Raw genomic sequence first — 13718 nt, 5'->3', positions numbered from 1 at the left:
AATAGCCGGCGTACCTCTTACACAGCTGGGCCACACCGAACGCGTATGCAGCACGTACACGTGACCACGCGCGTAGTGACGCGCGTGAATCCATAGACATGACAGCACGCATTACGTCTAACTACGCGAACGTTCACGTCACGCAAGCGGTATGCCATATCTCATACAGTTCCATACATTACAACGTCATGGTACGCGCTACGTCTACGCTTACGTGCTGCATACGCGTTTGGTGTGTCCCAGCATGCCTACAAGCACAGCTACTAGTCTTATGGGGTAGGTACTACATAACTACACCATATACCTACACGTGTCAACGATGTAGAGTGTAGACGATAAGTGTTCGGTGTAACTGGACCAATTTAAATTAATATTTTGTAAAAATATGTTAGTTGCGTCCGGTAACCGGTTGCATCTTATTAGATTAAATACGTTAAGTCACATTCAACCTTAGCATTCACAGCATTCAACATGTCACTGGAGATCGTGAAATATCTAAAAAAGTAGGCTTGGTCTTTACGAAAGGTAATCTAAAGTTACCCACATTGACCAATAGTTGTTATTAGTGAACTTATTATCTGTTATCTGTCATGTCAGAAAAATTTGACAGTTAACAGGTGTATTATTATCTATGGCTAGCAGCTGAATGTTTGCCGTAGAATTTTCTTAGATATTTTTGTGTCGTAAAAGTGTAATTTTTATAGTAAACAAATACTATAGTATTTTAAATAAAGAAGATTAATCGTAGATTAAAGCACGGACATCATTACTTCACAAAATCATTACAATATGATCCAGGTGATTGTCATTGTTTATTGTTACGTACGAGGAATGGCTAAATGAAAGATGTACCTATTTATTTTTGAGCGATACACTTTCAACCCTTTGCTAGTTTACAGTCCTTTAGATTTAAAGTAAAAACATTTACGTAATAATATCGTAACTATACGGTAGACCGTATGTAATCAGTTGACATTTTCCAATATGGCTCACTTGTCGTTCTTTAATCTTATTATTTTAGAGTATCATTTAAAACTAGCAGACCTCAGTGAAATAAAATATACTCAACCTGATCCCATCTAGCTAATTTCGATTCATCTGCAAACTAAGTGCATACTTTTGTACAGGTATACATTTTTAGGTTGGAATTATTAGTGGTGTTTTGTCAAGGTTTGATCAAGGGTTTGATCAGATTTATTTATTTGTTAGTGCTATGTTAGTCCCAGCATAATAAAAAGTTGCTTCTATTTCAGATCTCATCATATAATTATTGTTACATCACAAATTAATAAGGTAAATATTAAAATTAACTTAGTATTTTAATCTTGACTTTTTATTGTATTTAATTTAAGGTAATATAACACCAGTTACAGTGGTAAAATGTATAAGGACATCAGACTTTATTTCAACATTTTGTATCTACATTTTATTGAATAAATAAATCATTCATTCATTAATTTAATATCATCTTATCAAGTTAGGACAGTGCTGTCTTATTAATTATCACAATTTCTATGCAGTATGCTGAATTAGTCATTCCATGATAATTGCTTTCCAGTTCCCTATTATGTATCTGCTCATTCTGTAGCTTTTATTGCATATCCATTATCTTTGTCAACCGATGGGTGTAGACTGCTGGACAGTCTCTTGTAGAGACTTCCACAATCCACATGCTACAGTCCTGCCACAGACTCCACCAGATCTGAACAATAAATTATTCTTCTGTCCTGAGTCTCTTATCTGATTTGAACAATATTTGGCATGGAGATTGCAGAGCCAGACATCTTTATCCTAGGAAACCCTTAATCCATATAGATGCAGTCATAGGCTAAAAGCTAGTATGCAATATAATATATTTTCAAAGTAACTATAAAAATCTGGTATAACAAACAACATGAATATGACTACAATAAATTAGTTTCCAAAAGCCAATATTTGTAATTGACAGTGTATACTATTATATATTATGCTACAAATAGCTGGGACTCCAACTCATTATCTATACTAATAAATAAAATTGGAGTGTCTGTCTGTAATTTCGAAATAACTACCTCATATTAAGCTCAAATGGTTATTTGAACGATACCAACACTGAATCACACGTTTTTAAAATTTTTGTCTGTCTGTCTGTCTGTCTGTCTGTCTGTTTGAAAAGGCTAATCTTCGGAACGGCTGGACCGATTTTGACGGGGTTTTCACAGACAAGTAGAGGATTGATCAGGGAGTAAAATAGGCTACTTTTTTAACCGACTTTCAAAAAGGGAGTTGTGTTTTTCTTCCTATGTACACCGAAATCTCCGAGATTTCTGAACCGATTTGCGTTATTTTTTTTTTTAATCGATAGAGGAACTTTGTGACAACTTTCCCACGGGATTTCAGACCCTAAATCCACGCGGGCGAAGCTGCGGGCATCAGCTAGTAACTGATAGTTATAAATAAACAATGTTGTAAATAGTATTTATTGACTGTGTATAGATTATTGTAATCTCAGCTATTATGCATCCACTGTTGGGCATAGGTCTCTTAGTACAGTATTAAAAAGTATTATGAATGCTGAAAAATGTAGATTTAAATCACAACAAGCTGTTGATCTGTATTTCTCTAATTTTAAAACAATGGTTATTTATTTATTCGTGCTGGTCCTTGAGTAAGTTTGTTTGATTGATTTTTGCATTAAGTAATTCTGGCATACATTTTAGTAAGCAGAATTCTAAAAATTAATAAATCTAATTGCACAAGAGCTCCGCCTTTAAATCAATTCCTTTATTTATTTCTAATTTTAGTCTCTATTTGCTGAACTTATATTAGAATAGAAGTAATGCTTTGTCTCTATGTAATTAAAATCAATAATTTTTACTAAAAACATTGTTTCTGCCTTTGATGGTTGATGGTTGATGGTTCGAATGTCGAACTCGTCGTGTGCGAGTCCGACTCACACTTGACCGATTTTTCTAAACACAGGTAATGGATCCAGTGTTAGATAGTGAATGGCTAGGATGCAAAAATGATGCGATTGATGAAACTCCGAGTGTCGGCAACATTGCCCGGAACTGGCAGTGGAGAGAAAGAGGCATCAATCCACCAAATTCACCTTCCAACAAAACAGTATTAGAGAATGTAGCCGAAGATATCTTGGTGCAGAAACCTTTAAAAATAAGAGTAAGATTCAAAGAAGTTAACAAAAGTAATACACATTTTATTTAAAAAATTTCTTGTAATTCTTATTCATTGTAGGTTTCCTAATTAAGTAATAAATTAATTATAAGATTTTAAATCTTTGCAAATTGAATTAATCACCATTCTTACTTAGAAATTAAGTCTTATTAATAATTTTGTTTAAACATAGCAGACTTATCATGTTTAACTGTACAGATTATTATTGTTAAAACATGATAAATGTCTGTATTGTTATGTTACAGTGTTGCGAATTGCCAGGATATCCAAGGTCAACTTTCCTCATGGTTTTCAGTCCAGATGGGTATGTAGTTACATGCAACAAGATCCATAATAATATATTATAAGTGAAAAAGTGTATCTGCGTCTGTCTGCTAGCTTTTCATGGCCCATGAGTCTAACCGGTTTTTGTCAAAAGTTTAGTACATAATACAACAAGTTTTAACCTAAAATATTTGCCTAATATAGCTCTTTTTTTTTGTATATTAAACTAACTTAGCTGTTCAGCACTGAAGTGAAACCAGCATGCAATGTGGGCATAATATTTTCTGAGAAACTAAAATACAATTTATTCCTATTTGTAGCACCAAAGTAGCATCCACACATGGCAATCACAATGTATATGTGTCAGAACTAGCCAGTGGTAAACATGTGAGGATATTAAAAGGACATCCACGCACGCCGTGGTGTATTGCTTTTCATCCCTCGCACCCTCAACTTATTGGTTCTGGCTGCCTGGGCGGTCAAGTCAGAGTGTGGGATATTTCCAGTGTAAGTATACAAGTAAAAAAAAAATATTCATCAACATCGAACAATATCTAAATCCATACTTCTAATATTACAAATGCGAAAGCGCGTCTGTCTGCCTGCTAGCTTTTCACGGCCCAACAGTTTAACCGATCTTGGTGAAAGGTACAGAAATAGCTTACATCCCCAGGAAGGACTATTTATAAGGCTATTTTTTATCCTGGAAAATCAAAGAGTTTCCACGGGATTCTTAAAGGCCCATTCGTTTAACCGATTTATATGTTTGCTACAGTGATAGCTTGGATCTCGGAGATTGATATAGGCAACTTTTTATCCCGAGAAATCAAAGAGTTTGCACGGGATTTTTACAAACATTCACAAAGGATTTTTGAAAATTCAACCTCTAAGGAAACCTTGGTGTTGTCCACGTAAGCGAAGTCGATCTACTTCTACCACAAGCTTCGTGCTTGATTGGATAGAAGAGAGGAATATTAGTCATATTTAAAATTCTTTAAAAAAATTGTTTTTGATTAATAAAAAAAAATTGAATTGTTTTTAATATTTTTGGCCACAGGGTGGCAGTGAAGTGTGGAATGTATCCAAAGAAACAGTCATAGCATCCATAGCATTCCATCCACGTGAGCAATTGTTGGTCATTGCTACATACAATGAGCTTTATTTTTGGGATTGGAGCCAGCCTGCACCTTTTACTAAAGTTTCTACTAATAATATAAACGAAAAAGTCAGGTAAGTAATATAACTAATATAAAAAACGATACACTTTATTAACAGGTATGTACTAAGAATAAAGACATGAATTCAGACGTTCTTTTTCAGTTGAGTCATGTCATGAATCCCTATTCCCCACTATCATTATCAAATTTGTTTGTCATTTTCCTCAATACTAATCCATACTTATATTATAAATGCAAAAGTGTCAGCTAACTATTTCGGCCCATCCGTTTAATTCCGATTTTTAAAAATCTAGCTCCACGCAGATGAGGTATAATTTGTATATTTGTATAATGTCCATCGCGGGCATCGTTTAGTTACAAATTATACCCATGAAAGTTCAAAAATACGTCTTCTTTTGCATAATCATAAATGCTAATACAAAGAAATAATATAAAAACAGCTGGATTTCTAAAATGAACCATAAATTTCAGGTATGTGGCATTTGATTCATTGGGTTATAAACTGATAACCGGCATATCATTACGACCCATGCCTGGAGGGATTAGTAACAGTGTTCTTCAACATAATACTAGTTCAAATCCAACAAACACTACTAGCAATGCAAGAAGGGAGGACTCTGACGACAATCCAGGAAACAATAGACCGCAAGATAACTCCGGCTCCACACAGGATATTATTGTCAATTCTTATCAGAACTTGGTTCAGAGATATGACAGTCTAGTGAGGAACTACCAGCGTCTATTTATGGTTCGACATAGACTTACGGTGACGCCGCCACCACCCAGTACGGTAAACATATTATATTTCATCGATATTTATATAAAAAACCGGCCAAGTGCGAGTCAGACTCACGCACCGAGGGTTCCGTACTCGGGTATTTTTCCGATATTTGCACGATAAATCAAAAACTTTTATGCTTAAAAATAAATAAAAAATGTTTTAGAATGTAGGGGCTTGTAAAGCCCTTTCATATTATGCCCCACTTGGTAAAGTTATCTTACTTTGAAAATTGAAATACTTTTTAATTTTTTAACCCCCGACCCAAAAAGAGAGGCTTTGTCGGGGATTAAAAATCAGAAAGTGTACAATAGTACCCAATTTGACTTTGACTTTGATTTTTGAAACTTTTGTAGACGGACCGCGGCACAGATCCGATGGAAACTGATCCATCACCTGAAGCTAACAGCTACACGCGAGTGGCGCGCTCCTACTCGTCCACACCACAACTTGATGACGGTAAGCCCAGCTGCAGTTTCTTTATCATTATGAATAATTATTGAATATCATATAAAAATTTCCTTTTTAACCTACTTCAAAAAAGGAGGAGGTTCTCATTCATCAGAATCTTTTTTTTTTAAATATATGTATGTTCCCTGATTACTTAAAGATGCCTGGACCGATTTGGAAAGCTTTTTTGTTTGAAAGGGGTACACAGGTGGTCCCATATAAATGTGGTGAAGATCTGATGAATATCTTCGCAGATGGAGAACAGAACTCCTCAATGGATAAGAGTAAATTGCTCGCGATCAGTGAAAAAGCTTAGTAAACAGTAGGTTTTTAACTAGGCTATATTTCAATACAATGGGGCCACTAAAAATTGTGAAGTTAAAAAAAAACAAAAATCCAATAGCATTTTGTGGAGTCACAAAAATATGAAGAGTGAACAGTTTATGTGGCTAATTGGGACCGGTTCCAAAATATTTTATTAAAGAACTACAGAAACTCTTGTATACATAATATTGTTGAGCAAATGTAGGACATTGTTACAGAGCTTGAACAGTGAAGAGACTTTTCAATTTATGTACTTACTTTAGTATTTATAAACTGCCAATACATTGATTTAAAAGAATAAATACTTTACTAATTTTGTGTCAGAAAATCCTACTACGGCCACATCTAGCAATAGACAAGAAACTGACAGTGGAGACGGCGAAGGAAGTAGTAGCCGCCTGCTCAATCTTGACGCTTTGTCTTTTGATAGTGGCCCATCCAGGTAAAGAGATGATGCGTGTATTCATTGTGTTTGACTAATTTACAGGATCTTTATTTTACTGCATGTGATTTCTTTGTTTACAGAGATCGAAATTCGTCACGACAGGAACATTCCATTTTTGGTTCAAGACCTTCCGCATTCCATCCTCTAAATGACACTTCTGGGAGATCATTTCGAACAGTCGACCAGAACGAACGAGCATCTAGGCTTTTACCCAATCCATTTTCTTCTACAAATGGCACACCACGACCGAGCAGAATTTCATTTACTAGCCTGGTTGCCCAACAATCTACAAACAATGTGGCGAACTCCTCTCGCACCAGTATATTTCCAGCCTACAGGCCGGACTCGCCCTCGCTCTTAGACTTAGCCCCCCGTATATGGCGCGGTCGACGAATAGTCGTTTCCGTACCTAACGATAACTCTTCGACTACTTCAGATAATGCTCCCACACGAACTTCTCGACAAAACACGCCACCGACTTCGACGACAAACGCAACTCAGACCACTAGTGTTAACACTTCTCAATCACAACCGTCTGCACCTGTAGACGCGCAAACTATTAATGAAAGTCTTGACTTAATACGTGATATCCTTAGAGATTCAGGAACGAGACTATTAAATTTAATAACAAATATGTCTTTATCGAGTCTAAGTGCAGAAGAAGATATTCCACGTCGAAGTAGTGGAGATAGAGCGCACTCGGATGGTGATGAAAGTGGCGACCGCCCGAGGGCGTCGACGCGTCCCCGTGTTCGTTTGTTCAGCTCGAACTTGCGACCATCGAGGATGTTGTTATCATCGAGTTCAGAATCAGATAGTGATCAGTCACCAGAAGTTAATATCTTTAGAACACGAAATTCTACATTTAGGGAGGATGATGCGAGAGATCCCGAACGAGCCAGCGGTGCAGGGCCGTCGAACTCCTCCGAACGAGGGACGCATCCCACGGATAGATTAGTTTTTGAATTAGGAGAATTTCGGCTGCGAAATCCTAACCGTGAAACGGGTGGTATTAATGTATCCGCAAATAGCAGTCGATTTCGTGTGCGGAGCCAGAATAATGCCGCAGGCGAAGGCCCCAGCACGTCTAACACTGATAACCAAGAGGTTCCCGAAAACACTGAACAGAATGACCCTAATGACATAAATTCTAACAGGCCATCAACAAGTAGAGAAAGTTTTTGGGGTACTGGTCGGATCCCACCAGAAGAAGCCTTTAGAAAAGTTCGCGGAGGAGTTAATGCCATGCAAAAGCATACTATGCAACTCACCAATATGTGGCTACGCGGTAATCGTACCACGATGCCAGAATTACGCAATATGTGGGAAAATCTACGTAGGCGAATTTTAATGTTACACAGAGAAACTGGACGACAAGACTTGCCCAGTCACTACACCAGATCACTTTTGGAAAGATGTATGATGTTAACTGAAGTGACTGACAACATCACTCGAGCGCCCAGCAGAAACTCAAGAACACAAAGTAGCAACCAGGGAGAAAGCACCAGAAACTCTGAAGCGACAAACACTGAAAATGGGCCCTCTGATGAGCCCGAACAGGGTACGTCTAGAGATAGTCCAAGTAACAGCAGACAATCATCAGCAAGCAAATCGCCTCAAACTAGATCAACCGGCATTCGTTCTTCGCCATCGCTTAGAAGGCGATTACAGTCTAGCTATCGGTGGAGACCAGAAGACGAACTTAGACGTCGGTCCCGTAATCCTGCCGCTACTCGCTTACCTCAGAGATATTTAAATAGGCCTCGACGAGACTTTGCCAGAGCAATGGAAATAAGTGCAACTCGACACGAAATTCGAATGCGAGCTATGCAAGTACTATCCATCATGTTTAATATGATGATGATGTGCTTAGAGGAGAGAGGATTAAGTCAGCTGATCATTAATATGTTACGTTCTTTGAAAAAGGCTTTGGCACTAACTTGCTTAATGTTGATGACAAATAGAAATAACGGGCGTGCTAGTAATAATACATCGCCTCAACGTGTCGATTCATTGAATGTTATTCGCCTAGAAAATGTCGATCACACAGGTCCTGTCAATGTTGATGGACCTGATGATCCGCTTCAAAGCGCTGTTCCCAATGAGGCGGAAGAAGATCGTTTACAGAGCAGCGCTAGCAAACGTGTCAAGCGAGATAACTCTACAAGCTCTCAGTCCATATGTCCTGATAACAACACCCACGAAACCGCAACCACTTTACCTTCAACCTCTACGCAAAGTAATATAACTCAAAGATGGAGTAATCGTCTTGCAGTGCAGATTTCAGCGGCAAATAGAAATTATTCAATGACAGCTAGAAACAGACGAGATTTATATATGGAAAGTAGGCGACTCAAAGCCTTACATAAAACAAATCCCACAGCCCATCCTCTAATTAGAAAGAGAGTATTTCCGCCTGTGTCCTCTCACAGGATTCCTGCCTTGCGCTTGTTACCCAACAGGGGTAACTCAAAGCCGTTAAGAGCGGCTCGAACTGAATCCCAGAGTACACAACCTGTCCCCGGTCCCTCTAGTGCTCTATCCAGCGATAGTTTCAATACTAGACCTTCCAGACTACCCCCAGAAATGATGAACGAATTTGAGCATAGAATCAATTTAATAAGATTGGCTCACATGCAAGCTGTGAGGTTGCGTAATGCTGCAAGGAGCAGGTTCAGGCGTCTGCAAACGATAAGATTGTACACGCCGTCCTCGGTTCGAGAGATGTTCAACTTGCCACCGACTAACGACAGTCCTCCCGAGAACCGTTCGGGTTTGCAAGACTCGGACTCTAATATTCGACGGTCCTACCTATCATTCGACTATAGACCGCACATACTTACACGCGAACGCATTTTGTCACGAGGTGCTACAATAAGACCGACAGAAGAATCAAGACTGGAACAATATCACGCAGCCATGGAGGACGCAGCGACCGCGGCAGGTCCTCTTATGCAAGTGGGTGATCTCAGCATAAGCAACCCCGACGCGCCACCAAACCCACCACAAAGACTACCCAGAATTCACGAATATTTACAACCCATTATACTCGCCCAAGTAAGTACATAATATATTATTTTGATTTTGTGTGGATTGTTTGTAATATATGGGATAATAATAATAGCTCAGATATTGGTATACTGATAACTTAAATTATCTTTCTATTATATATTTACCAATCTATAAAAATCTGTAGTGAATATAATAATCGCTGTCAAATTTCTTCCTACCCCATATACTGGGAGCGCGGCGTAAGGCCAGGGACCCTGAGATAGAAACGGACAAATATTTTATCAATAAATTGTATTTTAATTCTGCTCTGCCGCCAAGTTATACACCGTGATTTTACTGGCAGAACGCTATGCTGATAGACGAAGATGGTAACGGCGAGAGCGGTGGCGGCCCGCCCGGGGGTGGGGGCGGCGGAGCGGGGCCCGGGGGTTTGGGTGGCATGCGACGTATGGGCGGCATGGCGGGGCTGCTGGATGCGAGCATCATCTCCGAAGCGCTGCCGGCGCCGTCGCATCGCGTGCAGGCCTGGGACTTCACTACGGGCAACACGCCCGATATTGCCGACAGTGAGTATTAAAGGGGAACTGCTTATCCTTCACACTCCTGTCCAAATAAACAGCAATCATGGTACAAAAAAGAATGAGTGCGAGTCAGACTTGCGCACCGAGGGTTCCGTGCTTGGGTATTTTACGTATGCTATATAAGACCTGCCTGCCTGACAAATTTCATGGTTCTAGATTAACGAAAAGTACCATATTGGTTTACTTAATAGACACAACAGACGTATAGACATACACAGACAATAAAGTGATCCTATTAAGGTTCCGTTTTTCCTTTTGAGTTACGGAACCCTAAAAACTAGAATAAGCCATGTTTTGCCCTACTCAAAATCCTATTTTACTCAAACTGTAAAAATTATACTCAGGTTCCAAAAACGTGGTTGTTCAACGGTGTAGAATACACAACGACGCAAGTATTGATATATCAAAGGACGGCAGGCTCCTGGTGGCCCTCCATCCCGTACCTCGACTGAGGAATACTAATCACTGGTTAGGTAAGTTCTTTTGACTTTTGCGTCGGAAAGTAGCTATTTTCCTTATAAATACTAAAATTTAAATAAATTCTACTCCCAACTAAAACGTTGTTTTGTGATTCTTAGGTGTTTATTCTCTGGAGTGGTCGCGTCTGGGTCAGTGCCTGCACACGGCGGTGCTGGAGCAGAGCGCGGTGTCGGTTGCCCTGTCGCCCACCGCTCGCCACCTGGCCGTCGGCCTCGGCTCGCGTCGCTTCACCCTCGCGCCCCACGGCCGGAGCAGCGTCTTTGCACTTCTCTACCGCCTCGACCCATTAGGTAACTTGGTGTTACTCTCCGAGCTGGTCGTGACTGGGTCGGTGCCTGCACACGGCGGAGCTGGAGCAGAGCGCTGTGTCGGTCGCTCTATCGCCCACCGCTCGCCACCTGGCCGTCGGCCTCGGCTCGCGTCGCTTCACCCTCGCGCCCCACGGCCGGAGCAGCGTCTTTGCACTTCTCTACCGCCTCGACCCATTAGGTAACTTGGTGTTACTCTCCGAGCTGGTCGTGACTGGGTCGGTGCCTGCACACGGCGGAGCTGGAGCAGAGCGCTGTGTCGGTCGCTCTATCGCCCACCGCTCGCCACCTGGCCGTCGGCCTCGGCTCGAGTCGCTTCACCGTCGCGTCGGCTTCATCCTTAAATTATATCACATCTTAATCATGAAATAAACCTTATATAATTAAAATACGCCTTATTTTAAAATTCAATCTTAATCGATGTGCCTACGATCTGTTTATCTAATCAGATTCTGTAAAGATAGTAGTAGTGTCATGTGCTAGAGGTAATGCGGGTATATATCATGCAGTTTCTAGAAATAATTAAATTTTTTTTAATAAAAGTCTAAACACTTTCAGAGAGTACGAGCCGAACCGGGCTGTCGCCCATCAAGGAATTAGAGCAAACCTGGGAAAATGGCTTCACAAGCCTCAACTGCCTGCGGTGGGCGCCGCAGCCGGGGCAGGGGCTTGTCTATGCCAATAATACCGGACAACTTATTATTATGAGCTAAGTCCAAACGAGGCAGATCCTTGTAAGGCCGATAACATAATAACATACCACCCGACATAAACACCACACGACGCGTATTGATTGATAATAATAAAATCGTTTACACATTACAATCACCTGACGTGACGTGGTGTCGAGTTTATGAAGGGTATTTCTGATTATAAAAAATATTACAATGTATCTAATTTGATAAAATGCGCGTCGCTATGTGTCGCTCGTGCGTGAAGTGTTATAAATGCAATTGTCATAATTTAACTCATACCAAAGGTTTCAATATTTCTTAGTAAAGTATATGAAATAAGAAAAGTAGCTCATACCTACAATCGACAAAATCGGCAATAGTTTTATATACTTAAATTATATAAAAAGGTAAGTCCTGACTTACTGACTGACTGATAAACGCCCAATCCAATCCTTGAACCTAGATAGCTGAAATTTTGCACAGAGGTTCCCTTTATAATGTAGCCAAGGTTTAAGGTTGGATTTCTAGAACTTGCACGAGATGGGGAGTAAATAGGATTTAATATTTTCGCGGATTCTATTTTTAATATTTTTTATGGTAGGTTTTTCACAAGAATAATGTTTTGCCAGATCTTGAAATTTTTGCAGAAAACGTTTTATTCTAACCTCAAAAAAACAATTATTGGTTGGCTGACGGATGGGTTTAAAACTGCATTTCATAATAGTAAAAACAAAACAATAACTTTCTCTGTCACGCTCATAAGATGATAGCGAGACAGATGGATACTTTTCACGATTATGAGGCACCCATGTATCAACTCTTGCTGGCAAACTAAGCTCTGCTGCTTACGCGGTTAGAAAGATTCGACAGTTAACTGACAGTTATCTGTCGAACTTGTAAAATTCTAATTGAATAAAAATATTTTGAATTTCGAATTTTATGCATAGACACTACACTAGCGTAATGTGTGAGTGTGGTGTACTTGCCAGAGCTGGTCAACACGGCTACTCTATAGCGTCGCTCCGGACGGGCGTGTGGGTTAGAGTTTCTAGGCTTTGCGGGTACGCGGGGCGTCCCCACCCCGGTTGCCATCTCATCTGTCGCACACTATTTATTTGATTCAAAATCGATTGAAGAAAAGTTATTAAAAAGAGTAGTTATAAATGAATAAAGTGTCCGTCTATCTTTGAAAGGATATGAAGCCATATTTTTCAAATTCTAAAATAACATAGCTTGATTAGGTAATAGTGCCTATTTAGTTGTGTACAAATTCTTAATTAAACTAAATTGACAGGTTTAAATGATTTATCCACTTCAGGACGGAATTCAAAAATGACTCTTAAACATAGAGCATATTTAGAATTCTCAAAAGGAAAAACGGAATCCTTATAGGATCACTTTGTTGTCTGTCCGTCTGTCGTGTCTGTCAAGAAAACCTATAGGGTACTTCCCGTTGACCTAGAATCATGAATTTTGGCAGACAGGTAGGTATTATAGCACAAGTAAAAGAATAAATCTGAAAACCGTGAATTTGCGGTTACGTTACAAAAAAATAAAAATAAAATGTGTTTTAATTTTCAAAGTAAGATTACTATACCAAGTGGGGTATCATATGAAAGGGCTTTACTTGTACATTATAAAACAGATTTATATTTATTTTTAAGCATAAGTTTTTGATTTATCGTGCAAAATGTCGGGAATATACCCGAGTAGGGAACCCTCGGTGCGCGAGTCTGACTCGCACTTGGCCGGTTTTTGATATTTAGCCCTTCTTATTGTTTGACTTTTGAAACAGTCCCGTGGTATTTGAGTCCCTCTAAACTACTAATGCTGAAATCTATAAAGCGCACTTTGACTTTGCTCTGACTTAAGATTGAGTTAAAACGAGACAGATTTATGTGAGAGATATAGCTCTGTCTCATTCTAACTCTGTCTTAAGTCTAAGCAAAGGCAGAGCGCGCTCTATAGATCTCACCCTAAGACTGGTTCAGTATTCAGTCGTTAGTCAATTTGATTTAGTTAGATTTGTGCACAACTGAGTTTGCACCAA

At 39.5% G+C, this 13718-nt stretch overlaps 1 protein-coding gene across 1 annotated transcript; it reads left to right on the top strand.

Annotated features, from left to right (window-relative positions):
* The first annotated feature begins 636 nt into the window (after nucleotides 1-636).
* Nucleotides 637-12033, top strand: LOC123868502. Its single transcript, XM_045911047.1, has 14 exons — nucleotides 637-798; nucleotides 1254-1293; nucleotides 2962-3159; nucleotides 3420-3478; nucleotides 3759-3945; nucleotides 4496-4668; nucleotides 5088-5406; nucleotides 5751-5853; nucleotides 6493-6610; nucleotides 6694-9670; nucleotides 9969-10191; nucleotides 10551-10679; nucleotides 10785-10976; nucleotides 11553-12033. The coding sequence occupies exons 3-14, from the start codon at nucleotides 2965-2967 to the stop codon at nucleotides 11705-11707; spliced, it is 4830 nt and encodes a 1609-aa protein (XP_045767003.1). The 5' UTR covers nucleotides 637-798; nucleotides 1254-1293; nucleotides 2962-2964; the 3' UTR covers nucleotides 11708-12033.
* Nucleotides 12034-13718: the final 1685 nt, after the last annotated feature.

Source organism: Maniola jurtina, chromosome 1, assembly GCF_905333055.1.
Source record: "Maniola jurtina chromosome 1, ilManJurt1.1, whole genome shotgun sequence".
NCBI lineage: Eukaryota > Metazoa > Arthropoda > Insecta > Lepidoptera > Nymphalidae > Maniola > Maniola jurtina.
The sequence above is the reverse complement of the archived record's forward strand: the minus strand, read 5'-3'. Positions and strand labels throughout refer to the sequence as shown.